Source organism: Sebastes umbrosus, chromosome 4 (genome assembly GCF_015220745.1).
Source record: "Sebastes umbrosus isolate fSebUmb1 chromosome 4, fSebUmb1.pri, whole genome shotgun sequence".
NCBI classification, from domain to species: domain Eukaryota; kingdom Metazoa; phylum Chordata; class Actinopteri; order Perciformes; family Sebastidae; genus Sebastes; species Sebastes umbrosus.
Genome location: NC_051272.1, coordinates 14189486 through 14213708, shown reverse-complemented (window position 1 = coordinate 14213708; position 24223 = coordinate 14189486). Strand labels below are relative to the sequence as shown.

Here is a 24223-nt window from a genome sequence, read left to right as displayed (position 1 = left end):
ATCAATTCTTGATTGGTAAAAAGAATGGAACAACTTATGATACATACTGGAGCACGGGAATGGCCATCATATACTTCTATCATAATGTTCTTAGCCCGTTTACACTTTTACAATTTATTTTAATAAATTAATCGATTCATTCATGTTTATTTCAGATTTATGACTAGAACAACTTGTCACACAGTGTCGAGCTGCATCTCAAATTAATCGTCAGGTTCCCAGCTTTCAGATGATGTACACCACTTCTATATGACATCTTATGTTGACCTGCTATCTCCCCCTAAAGACCACCTGTACCCCCTGAATAAAGAACAAGAAACAGGTCTATTGTGGGTCTCAGAGGGTTTTTAGATACAGTTTGCTGGACTAACTCCTGCTCACTAAACCAGACCTCCATGGATGTAAATAACACATTTTATGTCTATGAAAGTCACCCCATTTAGGCACGAAAATACAAAGTGAATGTGTTCATTATAGGCAGATAAATAACACAGCAGCCACTGTGATGAAGGGTTGCAGTGCTTGACTTCCCTCTGGCGGTCAGTAATATGCACTACAATATTTGGCATTTAAGAACAATACACTGCATCATCATCTAACCGAAGCTGTTTTCAAGATATGGACAAAATGCAGCTTTCAAAATATCTATTCTCACAGTAACATTAGCCTGAACAAATCTAGAGACAGTTAACTTGCCTTTCATTTTATAATAGGCCTTTATTTTAAGTAACCTAAATACATATAGCTAAACAATTATATTGCGCATAATTCCTTTATTCTTTGGTCACAGCTACACGATAACAAAATATCCTTTGGATAAGCCTGTGGCTTCTTGACCTCTCCTGACACGTTTCTTCTTTTTTTTTTCATTGACCGCATTTTGTGCAGTTTTATATATGTGCAAATAAATAAATTAATACAAAATATAAAAAATAAATAAATAAAATATATTTTTTTCCTGAGCGACGTCACAGGAGCGTCAGAGCCGGTGGTTAAAGGCACACACACACACACACACACACACACACACACACACACACACACAGCTTCATCAAGTCAGCACATTATAGTCAGACCAATTACTATTTCGCCTTCAAAATAAAGTGACAAAGAATAGAATAGAATAAGATAGAAAGCTTTATTGTCATTGTATTAAATAAAACACACACACACACACAGTTATATAAAGCAAATAAAACAGGTAAAGTAGATGTAATAAATAAATATAAACAGAAGTGTTACACTAGAAGGATAAAATATAAAAAAATAGATGTAATGTAAACAGAGGTAATTGCACTTGTAAAATAGATAGGGTAGATGTAATAAATAAATAGAAACAGAAGTGTTACACTAGAAAGTATAAAATATATAAATAGATGTAATGCAAACAAAATGTTAATCTTGAGGAAAAATTTGGTAAAGAACACCGGGGTGCATATAAATAAAATTATTTAAGAATTAAAGGAAAAAAAAACAGGCATGAAAAAATAAACTCATGACCCAAGGATTCCCTCACTTTTGCATCGCGAATTTTACTTTGAAAACCTTAACCGGAAGCGCTCTTATCCTCTGCCTGGCTTGCTTGTGATGAGGCAGCCCTGGAGCGCACCAGTCTGGGGGAATAATCGCAGGTGGTGAGGGTTACAATCTGCCCGACAAGAGGCGACAGAAGCAAGGTGTCGACTATAGCATCTGACCCTGCATTACCCAGCATCAGGTTTATCATACAATCCTCCATCCTTGGACAGAGGTTGTTGTTGTTTTTCCTCTCTCCCCTCCTCTCTGGATGATCCACAATGCGGTCCTCCTCGGCTTGGTTCGTCGCCAGTTGCGCTCTCATCCTCTGCACGCTCCGGTTGATTGACGGGGCCAAAGGACAGCGACAGTGTATCGAGGTGAGAGATGCCACAGTACAAATCAATAAAAGGATTCATCCTGTTTCACTGCCTCCAATTCTATTAGAGTTCACTATGCAATTAGAATTAAAAAAGACGCACAGTTTGGGCTGCTATGGTTGCACAGTGAGTTGGTAAATCCAGTATAACCACGATTAAAAAAAATGATGACACGTTTCCGGTGCCAATTTATGGTGTGTTCAAATCATCATCCTTTTGCAGCAGGTGGGAAAGAGAAATGCACCTTTTAAATCATTGCTCTCGAACAAATTTGAAAGTTTTCTTTCTTTATTTGTTTATTTATTTATTTATTTTTCTTTATTTAAAGGGACTATATGTAACTTTTAGAAAGTCCATGTTATTAATGACACTGGTGGACGTTAAGTGAACTGCAGTCAGCATCCTGTTGCTCGTGCACGCACTCCGTAGGCGCGCGCGATCATCATTGGCATCGGCCAAAACAGTGACGTGACATTACATTACAATTACTATCTGTAATGTCCAATCTCCATGATACTAACTAGCTGGCCATTTGCAAATTACTTCATCAGCTAACATTACGAAGCACAATGGCAATACAAAGCGATTAATACATGAAAATTGTTACAAATAGTACCTTTAATTGATTTTTCTCTCCATTTTGTTTTATCCATATTTCATTTTATTTTATTTTGTTATGAGAAAGAGGAAGAAAAAAAACAGGAAAAACTCCTCAACTGGCCGGGCATGATGCCTCAACACCAACTGGGTCCCTCCAACGATTTCCTATGGATAAAAAAGGGCATAAGCTCTGAGCTATCGAACCAGGCTCACACATTTACGAGTACATTTGAACAACATGAGTGGAATCTCTGATGAGGTCTGGTGTGTGTGATGAACTTGAATCACTCCGGTGCTGCTTCAGGCTGTTATCAGTTTCCTGCATGGGACTGGCCTTTCCTTCCCTCTGGCTTGGTCTGGCTCAGCTCAGCTCAACACCTCCTCTAAGTCCAGGCTGGCAGCTCAGTCACACAACAGACAGTCCCAAGATAGAGGAGCAACATTCCTTTAAGTTACTGGCTCAATCTCTCTTTTTCACACTGGCTGCTCTCCAGTGAAGGGCTACATGGTGCTGCATTTTCTGGGATGACAATGTATGACATCAGGGCTGATATCTTAGGTTTAAAGTGCAGAATATTTTGGGCATCGTTTGGCAAATATTCCATAATAACCTTACAGCCTATTGTAATTCAAGTGTTCTGAGAGAGACTTCTGCACCTCCTCATGACTCTGTTTTCAGGCTTTAAAAAATCTAGCCCCTGACGGGAGACTTTGACCAATCACAGGTAATTTCAGAGAGAGAACGTTCCTATTGGCTGTTCGTTCAACGGAGGCAGCTGTCAATCACTCGCGAACTCCGATCAAACGGTCAAACTAGGCAGCGCTGATCAAATATGAATCAATATTCTGTTACTGTAATGCCTATTTCTCGCCTCAAATGTTTTCAGAAACATCTTGTAGTGTACTGTTTAGCTGTAAAATGAGAAAGTTGTTCCGGCTGGTGGGCGGTGCTTGGTATTTCCTCAACTGATCTCAACATGGCTGCCGGGTCACAAACTTTCTCATTTTACAGCTTAACAGTACACTACAAGATGTTTCTGAAAACACAAACTCGACGGCAAGGCTCAAGCTCGGCTCTGATTTGTTGTTTTCCTCCGGTCTGTGAAATCTTGCAGATGCCATTAGGAGCACCGGAGGACACAGAGGGACAGGATTTTTTTCAGATTACCTGTCTCATGCACTACTGTCAGGATATAGTGACTGATTTATAAAAATAACTTATTTTTTCTATCATATTTGCTCTCCAATCTCGCCTACTGCTGCTTTAAATCTCATGAAATGCATTCAGGAGTAGAGACTCTTATGCTGAATTATGGTGTGAGGTGAGTATTAAAGTCTGCCATATCAGTGATTGACCACAGCTCTTATAGGAGAGATAATTTAATGCAACAAGGTTCTGATTACAATCCTATTCTGAGAACATTTCTTGTGTCTCGAATCACTGCAGCTGTAATGTTAAAACATTGAGTTTGGTCGACAATTATGCTCGATTCTGCCTCTTTTCTCTTTATCATCACTGCGACTGAGCTCTATCTCCAGACCCACAAACACCAGTGAAAATCACTCCACACAAAACAGCCTGCATGCGCTGCGGTGTCAAAAATCTGGTTTGGCTCAAGGAGCAACATTATGTAAACTGTCAGAAATTAGGCCACCCTCCTCTGTAGACGGAAAGATGAAGAAGAGAAGCTCTGTGGAGGCGAGAACATCAAGCTAACGGTTTTCACTCCAGACGACAGATTAAAACTATAATATGCGATTATCAAATGTCTTTAAGTGTTCATCCTGAAAATGTGAAAAGCTGCTGGTAAAAACGCCTCCGCCTGCCTGCCGCCATCCCCCCTCTGTTCCCATCGCTGTGGAGATGGTATGTTGTGTATCCAGGGCAGAGGAGTGGTTGTGACTTGAGCGATAACGCAGCGTAACAGGCGGTCATGTTTTGTAAGCCCGGAGCAGCTGGTTACGGAAGTTAATTTCAGTGCTGGTTTCTAATGCAGCCATTTAGTCTGCTCTGATGCATTTCTCACCCAGAATGAGATGATGACTCAGGGCTCTGATGTGGGTGGAGGCCTCTTGTGGTGTGATGTTTACTGACCTGCCTCTGGCCTACATTTTTTCTCATTGTCTGGGTTCAAGACTGTTGTGGCGACTGATTTCTTATGCAGATGTTTTGCGTGTGTGTGTAATTGACAGACGGACTACTACTACGAGTACACAGAGTGTGACAGCACTGGATCTCGGTGGAGAGTGGCCATCCCACAGAGCCCCGGGTCCTGCACTGGACTACCAAAGCCAGTACGCGGCACAGAGTGCAGTAAGTATATGTGTGATGTGTGAAAGTTGATGTGCGTGTCTCACCTTCTTATCAGTAGCCTGGAATTTCCAGCACTACAACCTGACTGTCCCTGTTTGGATATCCTCCAAGATCCAACCAAATCACAGAGCAAAGCCTCAGGCCAAAACTCCCAGAGCAAAACACTCTCACATAATGGCTCTTTGCTCAATCATTAATGTGCAGTAACTGCTGATACATGTTGGTGTTCCTTCCACATCTGTCACCATGGGGAAATATGTCCAAATAGAGCTCCTTAGTTATAAATGATTAGAATAAACAGTTTGCAGATTTGGTGCTTTTGAATGGCCAGTTATTGTTAATTATTACAGGTCAGTGCTAATGTTTTGCCATGGAGACAGATCTGCCAGCGGTGAGTCACAGGGAGTGTTTAAAGTCTTATTTTTGTTGAGAGGAGGGCACTCACAGATATCTCAATTGTGGTAAAAGGTGCCTTGTCACGACGGAGCCAGGAAGGCAGACTTTAATCTTGTAAAAGCACACTAATGTTCAACAAGGTAGTCATACAAGTTTGTTCTTTGTTAGACCTCCCCTAGAGCAGGTTTACCCGGCGCTGTCACAACTCACTGATGGTGCAGTTGAGATTATCACGGGGGTGAAATCAGTGTGTGAGATAATTGAAAGGTCACTCACAGAATGGGGTGCATGTTAATGGACAGCTAGTGTTCTCTAACGGGTTTTACATAATGTATAAATTGCATAAAATGGAAACTATTCTCATGATAATAATATATCAGGAAGGTGAAATGGTTCATCCTGAGGAATGTTCCTTCTGCATTGCTTGCAACCATTTACATCTTCATGTTGCAACTCTCTTGAGACCTTTTGTTATTGTTTTCTGTTTCCTTGTTCCTGTTTAAAGTCTTACATATTTCACTGGTAGAACACCAGACACTTGTTTCCTCATAGCAATCGAACAAACTGTCTTGCGTAAGATATGATGATGCTATCCATGTAAGGGATAATGCACGACGAGGTGTCCATTATCAGGAATTAATGGACGACGTGGAGGGTATTATCTAGCTTAAACCATGGTCATTTGCCAAAGAAAAAAAAATGAAGACTATTAATTTATATTTGTATGTGTTTTGCAACCAAAATCTAAAGTTTTCACAATTCATTCACTCTGTTTCACTGGTAACCCTAAGTGTTTGCTAATACTTGGAAAAATCATTACCATCTCATAAGTCTCTAATGGAATGGAAATGTTATTCACTGCTCCAGTAAATAGGACGGACCTTAGCTACGACTTGGCAACAGGAGATATTTCTAGTCCGCTCAGCTCATAGCACCCTTCGGCTCAGCCAAAGAACTAATATTGCTAAGAAGTGAGAGTCACTTGTTCCATTGCAACACCAGCGCCCGGCAGCAGACCTCCGCCTCCGCCGTTTTGGACTGTAATCAAGTCGACTACCATAATGACGCCAGTTAAACGTCCGCCTACAAAGTGCCGTACAAGAGTAAAACAAAATGATTTCTATTCTGTTGTCATCATTTTAATGTCTCTACGGAAGTATCCTGTGCTGAACAATAAAAATATCATAAATATGCATTCTATTATAACTATTTACTTACTTATTTATTTTTTAAACTTTTAAGGGGAGCATAAAGTGAGCGATGGACATAAATGGAAGTTAGAAAAATCCAGCACACAGGTTTTTAGAGCAATCTCAAACTTTTTCATGTTAAGGACCTCCAAAATCGATGTACAAAAGACCACAGGCCATGGATGTTTAAGAGGTTGTGCCCTGCGTGTCAGTAAATAGCCTACAACTACATATTACATATTATATTACTGCACATTAATACATCCACTATGGTACAGGCTTACAGCATAAAGCCCATGGGTGTATTGTAAGGTCATAAAAGTGATGAATTACAGCCAATATATCCATTATTACAGCCGCACACAGCGAGCAGGAAGCCAGCAGAACCGGATATGTCATATACGAACGTGCAGGGCGGTGCAGTCCTGTGGGTCTGCAGTGATGCACGTTCATTATGCCGAGGAAAATAACTTCCGTCAGAGTGTGCTATACAAATTGTCTACCCACACACATTTTGCATTGGTGGCTTTTAAAAGCATAAAGAGGCATCACAAATGGCATCTGACCAGCTCAGGTATGAGGAAAAGCTGACACTATCAAAACATTGGCAGATGCGGAAGACATGATGGCTGCTCGGTGGGGAAAAAAAGCGCTGAGACGACACAGTGTGTAACAGGATGTAAGGATTAAGTTCCCTGATCACTGGGGCTACATTATACTGAATGCGGCATGACCATTTCTCTGTCACCTTCAGTCTGTGCGATTCTATACTGTGTGTATGACTTTTGCAGCAGAATAAATAGACGGTTGGGAAATGACTTCTTCAATATGAACCCCTCTGTACCTTGTCTCTCTCTGTCCTCCAGCCTTCTCGTGCGAGGCTGGGGAGTTCCTCGAGATGTCGGCTCAGGAGTGTACCCAGTGTGCAGCAGGAAGCTTCTCCCTCGGCAGCGGCATCCGCTTCGACCAATGGGATTCCATGCCTGCTGGGTTCAGTAGCCTGGCAAACTCACTGGAAAACAGTCCCCACGGAGACAACAGGCTCACCTGCAACAGGTGTGTGACTAGGAGGACGCAAGCACAACTAAAATTCAGATTATAAGTGTAAAATTAATTATATACCTTTTTCTTTATCTTGCAGTTCTTCATGGGTGCCTCAAGGAAACTATCTGGAGTCCAACAGGGATGAATGCACGGTGTCTCTCATCTACGCCGTTCATCTGAAGAAACAGGGCTCTGTCAGCTTTGAGTACCAGTATCCAGACAGCAACCTGCTGTTTGAGTTCTTTGTGAGTTTCATTTACTAGCTGTTAATCTTCTTACTTCTGGGAAAATGATGATCTGTTTGTCTATCAATCTATCTGTTTAAGTGGATGCTGTTTGTGTGTACATGGTGTGTTTGTGTATGCACTGCCAGTGAAATGTTTTTGGACACCCTAGAGCAGTGGGTTCTGTGGAAACTCTGCCAGGGGGTCTGCGAAATAATTAGCTAGAAATTATAAAATTCTGCTATATCATTAAAAAGCATCAGCTACAGTGAGGACCATTTGCACCATTAAAACAAGCATATTGTGTCCATTACTCCCACCCATGTTGGCTATGGGCAAATAGAAACTTGGATATAATTGTGACACATTATCTCAATCTGTGATGAATCACTCACTTCACCCACTCTAATATTCCAGTCAAAATTTTCTGAAGTAATATGCTTGAGTCTGCTAAGGCAAGTCAAATGATGAGGGTGCCTTCAAATGGGGTCGTGTTTACCGTGTTCACGAGAAGAGTCCATATGTACGCCCCCCTCTTTGTGGTATCCACGACCTTGTAAGTGGAACGTTTCTGAAAGCTCCGAGTTTATGAGTTGTGACGTATTTGTTGACGTTGTCAGAAAAGGCGGAGGCCATGGAAGTTATTATATTGTAATTTTAGTAGTATATTGTTTTTCTTCATAATTTTAAAATATGTCTGAGGAAAATGTTGATATTCCCACTTGCTAGCTTGCTAAATTATTAACCTCTGTGACTTCTAGACACCTCTGCAACGTTAATATTGCCGTTGCTTAGCAGCAGTGTTCTCACGACTTTACCACTTGAACGCCCAAGCATATCGTGTACACGACTTCCCATGTTGTAAACACGACTTCCCATGTTGTAAACACAAGCTCACGAGTTTCATTTGAAGGCACCATGAGTCTCTTAACTAGCGCTTAATGAAAGGTGCGCTGGAAAGATTTTGAAATCGGTCGAATTTTGGGGATTTATAATAAACTGAGGACATTTTTTTTATTTATTTTCCATTATGAAAGACAGATATTTTATTGTTCAATAAAATTGCCCCCACAAACAACAATACGATTCTGCCTATAGACAAAAAGTCACATCATTACTTTGATATTTAGTACTGTGTATTGTTGCATGCGTGTATATCGTGAATATTGTAGTGATAAAGCACTACCATAAAAGAGGTGAGAGTTTCAGCTGATGGACACTGATTATTTGTGTGTGTTTAGATCCAGAATGACCAATGTCAGGAGATGGATCAGTCTGCTGATACAAAGTGGCTGAAGCTCACCAATCATGGTGAATGGGCAACCCATACGGTAAGTGCTGCGTGCCGTTAGATAAACAATAGCCACGGAGGACACCTCTTTGGCAGCTGGCCTTGGTCTCCCAAAATAAAGTAAATGTGTTGAACTCAGGCAGAGCAGCAAGACATGGGTGGATACAAGCAGGAAGCCTGTAAGTACACAGAGAGAGGCTGGCATCACTTATTGTTGTCTCCAGTATTTTTCCAGTCACATTGTAAAATGAGTTGCTTTGTGTTTATAGCACTGTGGTTAAAAAATGGCAATTAGTTGTAATGTTGGGAGCAATAAGTGGATCTTCTCAAGAGCTTTTTATTTTTTATTTTTTTAGCTTATTGTCAAGTTTAGTGAAATAAATATTTATGTGGACTAAAATGTGGTACTATTTTCTCAAGATTGAATTAAACTTGATTAGCCCCAGAAAATGTTTGTACAATATGATTAGTTAAAGGAAGTTTAATTTACATGCTTTATACACCAAACTTATTACATTGTTCTCTGTTGAAGTTTGACTACACCATTACACCAATGATGCACCTTGAATTAATAAATGCATGAAATAGAACATGTTAATTCAGTTACGTATTATTCTCCCATGCATTTAAGCGCTTTGCATGCTGAATTAGCTACTGACTGTTTTCAGATTTATTTCCAGTATATTCATTGTGCAGCTTTATGCTTTATATCCATTTAAATGAAATGGCCCATATGTAGTGAAGGCTCAGCTCTAGCATTTGGGCTGATCTCTTCCAGTAATTTTAAGATGGCATATGTTGTTAATTGGAGCTACATCAAGCAAAGCCAGATTTAAAGGGGACCTTATTATGCTTTTGTGCTTTCCTTTAGTGTGTCATATAGTTATTCTGTGCATGTAAAAGGTCTGCAAAGTTACAAAGTCCACACCAAAGGGAGTTCCTCTCACCCATAGAAACCCTGCTCCTGAACTGCCTGACATGCCTTGCTTTAAGTCCTGCCTTTTCTTCCGTAACATGGTGATGTCACCAAGTAACTCATTTGCATAATACCTAGCAGCTAGTAGCAGTAGCTTGAACAGAGCATTTCAGACAGAGGGTGAAAAGAGGTGCTGCAGCATAGCCGGTATGAGAAAAATAAAGTGTTTTCAACATTAAAGCACGCAAACATGTTCTTGTAGAAACCCCAAATGTAAGCATGCACTTGAAAATTAGCATAACAGATCCTCTTTAGATGTTAATCTTAACTACTGCACTGGCTGTGTTCATGCTGCAGCTTAACTTGTAATACATGGAATCATGTGTATTCTAGGTGAACCTGAAATCTGGCACCAACATCCTGTACTGGAGGACAGGTGGGGTCCTAATGAGGGCCAAAGGGGTGAAACCTGTTTTGATGAAAAATATTCAAATAGAAGGTCAGTGACAAATCCCCATCTCTTTTCCCAACTTCTTGCTGTAATCAATGACAAATCAATACTTGTTAAATATTTGTTTTCCTTGTGTTATTCTCTATCTGTCATGTCCTTCCACCAGGAGTCGCCTACACATCAGAGTGTTTCCCGTGTAAGCCGGGGACGTTCAGCCGAGTCCCGGGCTCCACCGCATGTAATCCCTGCTCTCGGGACACCTACGCTGGCCACGGCGCCAGCTCCTGCACCCCCTGTAACACTACCACTCAGTACGCAGGTAAGAACACACTCTGACACAGAGAAAAAAAGATATGCAGAATTCAGTGTAGCCTAATTGTCATCCGCACCGCTCACACAGAAGCACATAACACAGCCAGACGATAGAAAGAGAGCTTGTCCTATTTTCAGCCACATTAGTCAAACTTCAGAAGAAGGAACATGCTTGTTAGTTCAGTGCGGAGGGCTCGTGTGATCGCAGGGGAGTAGCAGATTTTGGCAGATGATGTAGCGAGTATGCTCTTGTATTTTTCATAAAGCTCCTACATTACTTACATTTTACAAATTTTGTTTTCTAATATGCTATTTCTGAGGATAAAAGTAATATGCTCCCTGATCTATTTTAGTCTGTTTCCAAACAGGGATTTACTAGAACACATTTCCACATGTAAGGTCATCACTGTACTAGACCAGCTATTCCAAATCAACAGAAGGTAGATGAGTTATAATAACAAAAAATCTAGCTGAATGACCTGATAGTTTTCATCCATTTGTGATATTTTAGTTTGGTCAAATGACTTGAAATGAAAACGTAATGAAAATACTTTTTTTCCCCCTCCTCTTTAATTTGCTTTGATATAAAGTATCTTCACATTGGCAGGTTCAAATTCCTCAGATGATGCTGTGAGTGCGTGTCCTGTTTTGCCTTCTTACAGTCACTTCTCAGTGACTTAACTAGAGTATTCAGAAGATATTACATATTTAATTCAGTACACCTCTTTATGCATATTGTATGACTCCTTTGCTACACTGCTGTGTTTTTAGCAGAGTCTACTGCCAAAGCGTTCTTCTTTAAGAGCACATTATTCTTTTTACTCTTTTATCCCTCATCTGCATTCACGTCACACATATTTTGCGGTTTTCTTTACTGAATGTTTCTCTATTTTATTTGGATTCTTGTGTTTAATGATTTAACTGGATTACTTTTATGCATAAAGCTTTGCAGTGTCTTTGAGAAAGTTTATTATTTATTAAAGTGCTACAGTATTTGTGGGGATGTACCGTATGTATTCTGCAGTTGCTTTTTTTAAATGATAGCCACTTTATTTTTTATTTTTATTTTTTTTTGCTAATGTAGTTTTATTTTTTCTTATCACCACTGTTCTTTTCCAAGCTGAGGGATCGTCTGCGTGTAAGGACAGACCTCCATGTTCCAGGAAGGACTATTTCCAGATCCACACAGCATGTGACCATGAAGGCAAGGTGAGAGAAAAGAGGCCACCTCTAGATTAAATACCCAGAGAGCAGACCCATTCTGTAATCACAGTCCATCACCCTCCATCTCTGTGTAATTTCAGACGCAGGTCATATATAAATGGATTGAACCTAAGATCTGTCTGGAAGGTGTGACTGGAGCAGAGTCATTGCCTCCAAGTGGAGAAAGGGAGCCCTGCCCCCCCTGTAACCCTGGCTTCTATAACAATGACACGGCCACCTGCTCACCGTGCCCACCTGGGACCTATTCAGATGGGATGAAACGTACTGAGAACTCTGTTGATTTTGTATTTTATTCCTCCGTGCCATTTTCCTTCAGTTACTTTGGGTTTTGTTTCTGTGTGCTTTCCTAATTGCGTTTCTCATTGTGTTCATCCCCCAGCATGTCAGCGGTGTCCAGCAGGCACTGAGCCCACCTTGGGTTACGAGTATAAATGGTGGAATATTCTTCCTGCAAACATGAAGACCTCCTGTTTCAATGTGGGCAACTCCAAATGTGACAGTATGAATGGTGGGTATGTTTGGAAAGATATGTCCAGCAGTAGTGCTCTCTCTAAAGAGATTTTAAAGTTTTGTTCTATGACAAAAAAATAAAAAAATAAATATATATATCTCTTTAAATAGTTGAGTTATGTGGATTTGTCCTTTAGGCTGGGAGGTGGCAGGTGATCATATCCAGAGTGGAGCAGGAAGCTCAGATAATGATTACCTCATCCTCAACATCCATGTTCCTGGCTTCAAGTAAGTCATGTTGTGTTCTTCAGTCTCTGACACTCTTGTCACTCAGCTGTCTGTTTCTTTTTGCTGTGACTGATTCCACTTGTCTCTGTTTGCATCTGCCTCCAGGCTCCCTACGTCCGTGTCAAGCCACTCTGGGACAGAGTTTGGTCGCATCACATTTGAATTTGAAACTGTGTGTGTAGCTGACTGTGAGTTCTACTTCATGATGGTGAGAATAGCTCCTGACACATGTTTGCTGCTACATATATGTTATTATATGTATAGGTGATGTGAATAAAGTGAACATGTTTTTTTTTTTAGGATGTAAACAGGAAGAGTACTACGGTTGTGGAGTCATGGGAGAGAACGAAAACAAGACAGACCTACACACACGTCATGACAAAGAATGCCTCGGTTTCCTACACATGGGCTTTCCAGCGGACTAACCAACCTTCAGATGTAAGTATAAGTTAACCACTTTCATTTCTATTCACATTAGGGCTGGCAATATATATATAATGTTTATTTTTTTTACTATCTATTGTTATTTTTGTTTTGTGAGATTTTTGTTGTATTCTCAGTTTTCTTGTTTCAATCAAAATTACTCAATAATATGCCGCCGGACATTGTTTCTTAAAGGAACAGTGTGTAACATTTCGGTGGATCTATTAGCAGAAATGGAATAAAATATTCATAACTATGTTTTCTTTAGTGTGTAATCACCTGAAATTAAGAATTATTGTGTTTTCATGAGCTTAGAATGAGCCCTTCATATCTACATAGGGAGCGGGTCCTCTTCGCGGAGTTCGCTATGTTGCTCCGCCATATTTCTACAGTATCCCAGAACGGACAAACCAAACACTGGCTCTAGAGAGAGTCTTTCACATTTCTCGGTACCGCTAGCTGCTGTCTGACTTCCGTTGCTCCTAAAGTAGTGTTATTATGGTAAGGATGGCTTCTGAGCGAGGCGAACAGCGTTACCATGGTTTTGCACTCGGCGGCTCACATCACCGGAGTCTTGGAAAGGGAGGAGTGAGATGAGGGGTACTGAGTTGGTTGCAGTCTGCAACCACACCATTAGATGTCGCCAAATCCTACACACTGTACCTTTTTAAAGTCAAGTCAATTTTGTTTTGTATAGCCCAAATTCTCAAATCACAAATTTGCCTCAGGGGGCTTTACAATCTGTACAGGATACAACACCCTCTGTCCTTTACAGTGTGACCCTCTAATTGGATAAGGAAAAACTCCCCCCAGGAAAACCCTTTTACAGGGAAAAAATAAAAAAATGGAAGAAACCTCAGGAAGAGCAACAGAGGAGGGATTCTCCCTTCAAGGATTGACAGACGTGCAATAGATGTTGTGTGTACAACATAATGAAAATACAAAGAAAGATCACCCAGCAAGTTCACATGTATAACAGCATTCTGGTCAGGCCACTGACCAGGATTTGGCCACTTGGTCCTTCAAAATGTCAGGAAAGCTGGCCTGTTCAACCTTCATATTCATTGTCTTATGTCCAGAAACAAGACATTATGTCTAGAAAACTTTTTTCTTTTTCCAGTTTTTCAGAGCACGTTCAAACTGGGACAGCCTTTAGTCTTGTAAATCCACTCCACACTTGGTACACCCAACACTCCCTGTTATTGGCTAATAAAGATACTATCTGTCGTGGGGTTAGTGTTTAAACCAAACCACAAATCAAACACACTACTTTATCTCTGTGTTCACTTGGGCGAAGCTCGAATCATTAACTTGCTTTTTTTTTAAAGCACCTGTTTTGGATTGTGGGCATTTCAAGTGAGGGCAGAATTACATCTTGTAAACCAGTACCAATATACTAATGTAATACTGTATGTTGCGATCCACTCGTGTGTAGGGGGTTGGTGTCAGAGTCTCTTTAAACTCCACAGCACCTATTAGCAGCATCATTCTGTGCCTGTTTGTCTCTCTCTCAGGCACGCCTGTATGTCAACGACGTGGTGCGGATCTACTCCATCTCAGTGAGTAACGCAGTCGATGGGGTGTCCTCTGGGTGCCGGGCTTGTGCCCTCAGCACCCAACCCTCCAGCTCTACGTGTGTGCCGTGCCCACCTGGACACTACATAGACACGCGCACCAGCCAGTGCACAGAGTGTCCACGCAACACATACCTCGTCCCTCACGCCACGCCGGGCCCAGACGCCTGCAAACCGTGTGGACCGGCCAGCAAGAGCGACAAGGTTTGTTAGTGATGGGGAAAGCTATTCTTATCAGTCGTATTTGTGAAACTTTTTTAAAATTATTTATACGACGCACAACCTGTATCTTTGTTTTCTTTTACAGGACCACAGTTTATGTTACAGTGACTGTCGCTTCACCCACGCAGAGGGCAACGTCACTCTGACTTATGACTTCAGCCTCCTTGGGTCTACAGGATCACTGATGAACGGTCCGAGCTTTACCTCCAAAGGAACCAAGTACTTCCACCACTTCAATATCAACCTGTGTGGAGGAAAGGTGTGAAGAGATGAAAACACACTCACACAGAAAATACAATCAAAAGTTTGTGTGTAGGAATGCCCTTGCTATTTGGTCTTTTTCTTTATTTAAGGGTCAGTTGGCAGTATGCACGGACAACGTCACAGACCTATCCATCACCGACGCCCAGAGAGAAAAAGGCGAAGGAGCCAACGCTGTCAAGACCTTCATCTGTCAGTCAACAATCATCCCAGCAACTGGACGAGGCTTCCACACGGCGCTCGCCTCACAGTCCATTAACTTGGCTGACACATTACTTGGTTAGTGAGCATGAGATGCAGACAGTGGTAGCGCAGAGAGCTGCATTTGGTGTGTTTTATACTGCTGTCTAGGGATGCACCGATCTGACTTTTTCAGTCCTGATACCGAGTACCGATCCAATACCAGTGTTTAATTAATAAGCTGTATGCTTCACTGTGTGGAAGTGACATTCTGGTATGTGTAAGGCAACATCAGGCTTGACTTAAACATTACTTTCTTAACTTTGTCAAACAAAATGTAACAAATAAATACAAATTTACTGAATTATTTAAATATTGAATTATTAAAATAATATTACACTATTAAAATAATAAATATTAATAATAATAACCAATCATTATTATTATTAATTATTATTATATAGAACAATTATTAATAATAATTAATAAAAACCTGAATTATTAAAATAATAAATCGTACACCAGCAAGTGGTAAAAAAAATCTTCAAAATGAACAGGAATTATAATTCAGGTGTAAACCTTTTTAATGCAGCAACAAATTGGTCAAAACTTAAATAGGAATTAAAATTCCAGTCTATAGTGTATATAGTATATAAACATTGAATTGAATTGAACAGATCAGCCCCATTGTCACCGATACCAGATCCAGCTATTTGAGTCAGTATCGGCCCGATACCCGGTATTGGTGTAGGTGTATCCCTACTGCTGTCATTGCTTTAAAAGCTAAAGATATGACATGAAAAGGTTTGGTCTTGTTGTTCTTTTAATGTCAAACATATGTTACAGAAGAGAGAAAAGCAGAGACGCATTACTGGAACACATTAAATACATCTTTCTCTGTATATTACTAACAGGAGCAACAGTTGATAGTACACTTGATGGAATAAGGGCGAGACCTGAGCTGTACCCCCCGACCGCCAAGAAAGTCCCTGATGTCAACTTCTACTACAGGTACCTCCTATTATTTCAGATATTTTTTTCTAAGTCGAAGAAATGTAGTGCTCTAAGGTTCTGTCTTGCTTTCCGTCGCTAAGGTCCTTGGAGGCGACCTCATCTTGTGAGTCGGGTCGGAGCGCAGTGGTGACACTTCGCTGTAACCCAGAGAAGAGCACTAAAGGAGAGCTCTCAGTTCCAAGGTACTACACCTTCGTCACGGTTTCTCTGATTCCCTGTCTAATATCACATGTATATATGCTGTGATGTGGTGTGAAAGTGACAGCTTGTGTTTGGCTATTACAGCCAGTGCCCTGCAGGAACGTGCGACGGCTGCACCTTTCGTTTCTTATGGGAGAGCTCAGGAGCTTGTCCTACATGCACCGAGAGAGACTACCATCAGATAGAGGGAGCTTGCAAGGGAGGACACCAGGTTTGTGTGGAGTTATTGCACAAGTACTGGGACAGATTTGTTTTAGTTCTTGAGTAAAGCACATTGGATTTGGAATGAAACAATGTGCTGACAGCTTTAATTTGAGGGTGTTTACGCCCACATCCCATTGACTGTGTTGAATTTAAAGCCTGTTTTATTCCCCCCCAGCCAATATGGATGCAAACACCCTTAAAGCTGAAAGTCAGCACTTTAACAGCCTTTGCTTCACTTGAAATGCAGTGTGCTGGCGTAAAGCAACTCCATTTCAAGTCTCCAAATACTCACAGACTGCACTGGATGCACAGGTGCAGTCTGCATTGGTTCAGGGCCTCACTGAACCCCCTAGAAATGCATTTATATTTTTTATAATAACGTAGAACTAATAATTTTTTGTAATGATGAATAATTTCTACCTTCTTATTGATAGAATGAGAAATCAACAAGATAAGAAGGTAGATTTGTGGTATTTTTATTTACTTATAGCCTAATAACATCGGACACTCTTTGTCCACACACCGTTAAATATGCACTTCTGTTACGCCATGTAAACAAACCACGTACCTATCAACTGTGCGGTCAAGATCAGACTGGAGACGTAGCCACTTTAAAGATAGGTGAGTAGTACTTGCTATCTTTCGACATTTGTTTTTTAAACAGAAAAGACAGGTTTTATACTGCGATATTTACTGAAAATGACATACAATACAACCAACAGTAGCCTAAGTAAACTTTCAGGCTCCTGACAATCTCACTCCAGCCAGCTGCCACCTTATTTGTGAAAGGAGGAGGTATCGTATCAGATAACTCCTCATTTCAACTTCATCAATCAGCCATTTCTCATCTGTTGGAATAAGGAATAAATAGAAACAGGGCGTCTGACAAAAGTTCAGCTCAAAACGGCATGCTGCGCAGCACATTGTTGCTCCCAGTCAGTTCATTCCAATAGAAAACAATGCAATCGAACTGATTTTGCTGCTGACGCTCGCGTCGCATTCTGTTTGAAGGGTGTAATATGTAGGCTACACGCACCCCAATACATTAGACCTCTCTGCGTTGTACACATTACATACCCCCAACCTTAAAGTTTAAACTGCCCCTATGACTGGATGTGAGGAAAATTTTTATATACAATATTCAGTGGCTTATCTAATGCTATATATGTTCTTCCTCAGGACCTGCTGTATGTGTGGACTGAACCGAAGCTGTGTATGGGAGGTGTGACCTTGCCTGAAAAGAAGACGTTGCCATGTGAGGGGATGGAGTTCTGGGTACGGCTCGGTGCAGGGCTGGGAGCTTTCACCGCAGTGCTGCTCGTCTCCCTCACCTGCTACTTCTGGAAGAAGAACAAAAGGTACGATTCCCTTTTTTTGTTCCTGCACACTTTGTTTTTCTCTCTATCTCCTTCCTTCTTTCTTTCCTGGCCTCTTCCTTTGCCTTCTCCTCTACTTCCTTCCTGTGTTCCTTCTTAACTTCATCCCTCCTTATCTTTTTACCTCTTTCCCTATTCCTTCCTCCTTCTGCCTCTTTCCTTCCTTCCTGTCATACCTTTCTTCCTCCCTACTCCCCATCACTTCCTCTTTTCTTCATGCCTACCATACTCATTTTTTTTCTCTCTCTCCTTCCTTTCCACCAGCTTTCTTTCTTACTTTATCTCGTACTCTCTACCAAACTCCCATCATTTGATCCCATCCCTTCGTACCTTGACACATCACAGTTTTCGTCAATATTCATAAGAACAACATTAGGTTTTCTTTCCTACAGTACTGATTCTGTTGCTTGTCTCTTTGCTAGGTTGGAGTACAAGTACTCCCGCTTGGTGATGTCTGCCAATAAGGAGTGTGAGATGCCAGGAGCTGACAGCTGTGCTATGATGGAGGGAGAGAACGAGGGAGACATGGAGGATGAAATTGTGTACACAAAACCTTCTCTACTTGGCAAACTCAAAGCCATTGCATCCAAGGTGAGAGTCACAGCATCGTTGTACTTTTTACAGTGAGAAAATCTCACTATGGTAAAAGTCTTTTCAAGTTACTGAAAAAATTAATGTGTTTTGATTTCAGGGAAACGGAGAGCACTACGAACACGTGCAGCTAAACTCGTCTCATTCGAAAGCGTTGGTATGGAGCTAGAGAGGTGGTGAAGTGAGGGGAGAGATTGGACCCTCAGGAGACTTTCCACTGAACGACCCCTTTAACCAACCACCCCCTTTATGAGCTCTGGTACCTGGAACTGTGTGTACATACACACATATACACACACACGTCATGCACCTATAGCCAGGTTCAGAGAAGTCACGGTGGCCTTAAAGCTCGGTACGACAGCGCCGTCCAACTCGAAGCATAGTACTGTGAAGCGGGTGTGTGTGTGATAGACACTTCTTGATAATATTCAGATTCAAACTGATGTCAGAAAGGCTGTTAGAAGAGCTCAGGGTAAGAAAAGGACCTATTGATGTTCTGTTTGCTCATATTAATTTCAGTCTGTGTCGTGTCTTTAGACAGCCATGGTGTACATACACATATGGCGAATGTGTGTCCATCTCCCACAGATGTTAACACAGACTGCCATATAGAGAATCTATCTTCTCACCTGTTTGTTCTTTTGCTTAGTTGAAACTGTTGTAATGAGGAGAAGCTGACCAACTGAAAATGAAGATGTCATATTATGCGGATGAGGTTGTGGTGTCTTTGACTGTCTGTACGTCGATTAAATTATGATGTATTTATGTATACGTGGACCCGGTGTGATTGATTCCCTGGTTAACCGATTCTTTTGAGAGATCCTCTGAAGGGTTTGGAGACAGGTGGGTGTAAGTGGCATTTTGGTTGAGAAACAGATTTCAAGCAATACAATTTAATTGCTGAATAATTTTGAATGGAACACTTAGCTGAAAATGTGGGCGACTAAGTGCATTTTTTCCCCTTTCATAACAATTGATCTGTAAAGTCAAATAGCCACTACCTTTCAGAATACAACATTTATAAGTTAATTGACAGGTTTTCCTTTGGTAAGATAATTTCTCATAATTACAAGATTTCTTCTTGTAATGACAAATGTTCACTTACAGTGGCAAAGATACAAAAAAAATCACAAATCACAATGGTTTCTGATCTGCATAGCGAATAGACAAAATAAATGTAATCCATTACAAACACTCATTACATATACTTACATGTATGCTTCGAAGCTTCGACTGTTGCCATGGTATTCGACCTCCAAATCACTATTTGAATGCTTCGTTATTTTAATTTTTTATATATAAGTATGTAATAATAATGTATAAATCCCCAAATAGTCCATGAAATAAGTAATAATCCCACATAATTCATATCAAACATTAATTATTATGAGTTATTCTCAGACAGTTATCGTTGTTTGTTGTGTGTAGAGGTGCGTTTGTGTACAGTAGTGTGTACAGAAGAATATGTCAGCCTACTGCGTCGTGCTGCTCCCCGAAGCTTTGAATACATTTGAATATTTCTCACAGAAGCTTCGAAGCCCAAAAAAATAGTATCCGGGATGGCCCTACTTACATGTCACACATGTAGAATAAAAGCTCATCATTTTGACACAGTAGTTATCATTGTGTAATCAGCGTTTGTAAAGCTGGTTTGTGTTACAGGATCACCTGATGAAATGTCACATACTTTGGGAGTAATAGGATACGTTTTGAGGTTTTTACTGATCAACTTGTAATTCAAGTTTTTAGTTGTGACGGTGGAATGAACTGTGCATTGTGTGAAATGCATTTCTTTGTAGACATTCATCTCCCCAAATATGTTTCTTGCGTGGCCCAGATTTATTCAATGCTTCAGATGCCTCTGTCACTTTGCTTACTAAACCATTTTATCAAAGTACAAAGTCCTGCATTTTATATAACCGCTGTGATATGTCAGTGACCTAAAATGAGGAAGCTCCTGATACGATAGCCTACAAGCTGAGGGAACAGCAGTTTAGTACTATTTTAACATGATGTATTACTTTCAAAATGATCCTAACACAAGTCACACCACCGGTTCTGGGTCAGAATCGGATACGTTTTAAGGGTTTTCTTGTATTTGAAACTATATGACCTTATGATAAATGCCTTCATGACGTAACCAACCAGTCTTTGTTCTGCAAACATGGATATGATTACACTGACTGTCATAGTTTGAGTTATTGCAATACAGTAGGTGTGTGTTATATCACTTTACACAGCTTAACGTGGCAATCTCAAAGATTTTCATTTCAATACATTTCGATTAAGTCACTATCTGTAGCCAAATGAGGAAACACGTTTTATACGTAAAATGAGCAGAAAAAGTAACCGTAGACAGCTTAATAACATTAATTTGGTGGGACACTGTGACTGCTTAAATTTCAGATTCTCACTCCAACTCCAGGCAGCACTTTAAGTGTGAATATTTAGAAGATATGTTAAAGAACCAATAGGAAAAACTAAAAATCTAAGCAATTTCTTGAGTATCCGTAGCCATTATGACCCTCGTCACACGATGGCTTCAGCTTATCTTAAATCTGACATAAAGGGATCAAAAATATTGTCTTATTTTGGGTGATTTTTCTAATATTACAACTATATATATTTATATAAATTGTTTTGGTTGTAAGATTATTCAAGCCCTTGCCCCAAGACCTCACATTCAGCTGGCCTGAAGTGAGCATTGGAAAACAGAGAAAAAAGGTAACACTTCATTTTACAGGTCTTTAATTAATACACATTTTATGGTAATTAGGTGATAATTAGCAAGTAACCTATTTGAGATTCATTTGGAATTACTGCCAAATTACCCCAATATTTACCTCAGATTTATCGAAAATTACTTTATTATACACATTATTTAATAATTATATGCTAAAATAGATATAATCGTTAAAATAGGGCCCTTAGGCTTGAGAAGCAGCTGCTCTTCATCGGAGTTGGAAAACCAAAACTAATAGAAGACACTTCTGATCAGGCACAAATCTCACCATGGCTAATGTAATGATTCAGGGAGTTTTTTTTTTTTTTTAAAGAAAGTTATTTGCTAATTATTATCTACTTATCAGCAGACATGGAAATAAAGCATATCAATTAACTTTGTATTCTTTTTCCTGGAAATGTATTAAATAAATTACCAGCTATTGGGAAATAGCGGAATATAATTATTAAATAATATTTATAAGAAAGTAATTTTGAGGTAAATATTGGGGGTAATTTGGCAGTAATTCCAAAGAAATTTCACACAGGTTACTTGCTAATTACCATGAAATTTGTGGAGCTGTAAAATTAAATGTTACCAGAATTTTTTTTTTATCATTTGCAGAAGTGCAGGGGTGGAAGTAACGAATTACATTTACTTTCGTCACTGAAAAGTCGCTAAAAAGGAGCTGCAGCAGAGGAGGAGAAGTTGCAGGTGTGTCTGCAGCAGCAGGAGGGCGGAGCTTCATGTCCAGCACACGTGACACTCCGGAAATGATTAGAAATGTTTGAGTTCATGTGCTGAGTTCACAGACTGGGGCCACATCAAGCATAGTTAATGTAAGGATAATATATGGGGTGTAGTTATTGGCATAATTAGCATTATTTTACCTCGGCATAGTTAAAACAAAATGTTGCATCTATTTTAATTAATGATGCACCATCCCCGGTGAGCAGGCTAAAAGTGACACCAAGATGTTCCTGACCTGTGTCCTACAGTAGGGGCAAGCTGGGTCTGACTAACATGCTACAGTCTAACATGGATATCCTCCAGCTGCGTTCACTGAGGAACTTCCACCTTCAGTGGGGACTTTCTGCTGTGTGAGATCGTTAATGGACTGGTTATACTGGGACAGAGACTGGTCATATTTTGCTTTGAAAAGGAAGGAGTAGACAAGTTAAACCTGGAGCAGATTAAGGAGGACTTCCGGTGCCATTCAGACCACAGGTGAGTACCAACAACAACACACCGCTGATGACATCATCAACAACCACTTGGTTGCTTGGCAACATAGTTTGTGTGCACTGTGCAAGTCTCTCCTTGGCTGTAATAATATGTGTAGTGGCTGCAGCTGCTGTGGAGTTTATATTGTTTATACATGTCCACGCTGTCTGCTTTGGTTGCGTTTTATTCTATTCTCTAAAGAAGTGTCTGTAGCTGATTTTATTTATTGTCATTTTGTGATTAATTGTCTCAGTTTTGTCTGTTCTGGTTGATCTCCTGAGACTACACTGATGAATGCAGTTGTATATTTATTATGTTGTATGCACAGACTGCAGATGCCTGTCTATGGGTTTTGTTGATGATATTGTTGTACTTGTGTATAAGTGGACATGTAATGCAATTTATTTTGTAGCCTAAAGAAGTTTTTTAATTGAACAGTATCATATGTGATCACCCCCTTACTTTTACTTTAAGTAGCCTACATGTATACACAAGTAGGCCTTTTACTTTTACTTGAGTAAAATATATTTAAAGTAACAGTACTATTACTTGAGCACAATATTCTAGTACTCTTTCCACCTCTGCAGAAGTGTTAACTGAACTGCTACAGTGGTGCAAAGTATCTAAGTACATTTACTCCGAAGCACTTGTAGTACAAGTAGAACACTGAGTAGTACAAGTCTTGTACTTTAGGCTACTTGAGTACACAAATACCTTTATCTGACATCTATGGTTACTGATTACTTTTCAGACTAAGATTGTATTTAAATAACATAGATCATTTTATTATATAACCAGTGGTTCACAGCCTTTTTTTATAATAAATAAATACAATTTTGTGTTGCAGTACTTTGTTTATTTCCCCCTCTTTTTTTCATACACCATTAGTTCTTTTACAACCCTTTGGATTTATTTTTACTTTTTTTAACAGTGAACTGTTACTTACACATTGCTCATTAGTATTAGCAATTTAACAATGTCCTATATAATAATATATTAATCACAGGGGTCATATTTTCTGCAGAACGAGTAGTTTTGGTACTTTAAGCATATTTTGCTGACAATATTTCTGTACTTTTACTCAAGTAGATCTTGAGTGCAGGACATTTACTTGTAATGCGGTATTTTTTACATTGTGATATTGTTACTTTTACTTAAATAAATGATCTCAGTACTTCTTCCAACACTGCTGGCCAATTAAACATGCTGCCAAACAGTTTAATGGGGATGGAAATTCCTGGCTGTATACAGTATATGTATGAATGTTATTTGTGTAATGACCTGAGCCTACCACCAGAGGGGGACCATTGCCTGGCTGCAAGAAAAGAGTCAACATGTAGTTCTGCAAAAGTAGGAACTGTAGGCAGTTTGATGGAGCCAGAACTAAGAGACAGTGGCACTGACTACCTGTAATATCTGCAATAAATTCATGAACCACCTCACAGTGTAGGACAGAAAACTACTGACAAACGTCACCGTAACTGTTTCTTTCTTTGGACGCTTACTTGTTCCTTCTTTCCAGTCTTTTTTGGTGCGAGTGAGCCTACACACTGGAGTGTATTGTCCTAAGCCAGTGAGCACTCCAGTAGATGGTTTAATTGGAGTGCCATCACTTAGGGAACAGATTACGCTGGAG

At 40.1% G+C, this 24223-nt stretch overlaps 1 protein-coding gene across 1 annotated transcript; it reads left to right on the top strand.

Annotated features, from left to right (window-relative positions):
* Nucleotides 1–1574: 1574 nt before the first annotated feature.
* On the top strand, nt 1575–19412 carry elapor2a (endosome-lysosome associated apoptosis and autophagy regulator family member 2a). The gene is made up of 22 exons (XM_037767418.1): nt 1575–1895; nt 4689–4809; nt 7262–7451; nt 7537–7684; nt 8905–8994; nt 10264–10369; nt 10488–10640; nt 11754–11842; nt 11938–12118; nt 12237–12365; nt 12505–12595; nt 12701–12803; nt 12896–13033; nt 14533–14796; nt 14900–15073; nt 15168–15354; nt 16170–16266; nt 16350–16451; nt 16555–16681; nt 17854–18032; nt 18473–18641; nt 18742–19412. Exons 1-22 carry the CDS (start codon nt 1797–1799, stop codon nt 18808–18810), a joined length of 3006 nt encoding a protein of 1001 aa, XP_037623346.1. The 5' UTR covers nt 1575–1796; the 3' UTR covers nt 18811–19412.
* The last annotated feature ends 4811 nt before the right edge of the window (nt 19413–24223 follow it).

Coding starts and splice junctions, on each gene's coding strand:
- elapor2a (XM_037767418.1), top strand. CDS start 1,797: ATGCGGTCCTCCTCGGCTTGGTTCGTCGCCAGTTGCGCTCTCATCCTC. Junction 12,596..12,700: donor ATCCATGTTCCTGGCTTCAA/GTAAGTCATGTT, acceptor ATCTGCCTCCAG/GCTCCCTACGTCCGTGTCAA. Junction 16,682..17,853: donor CTTGCAAGGGAGGACACCAG/GTTTGTGTGGAG, acceptor GTTCTTCCTCAG/GACCTGCTGTATGTGTGGAC.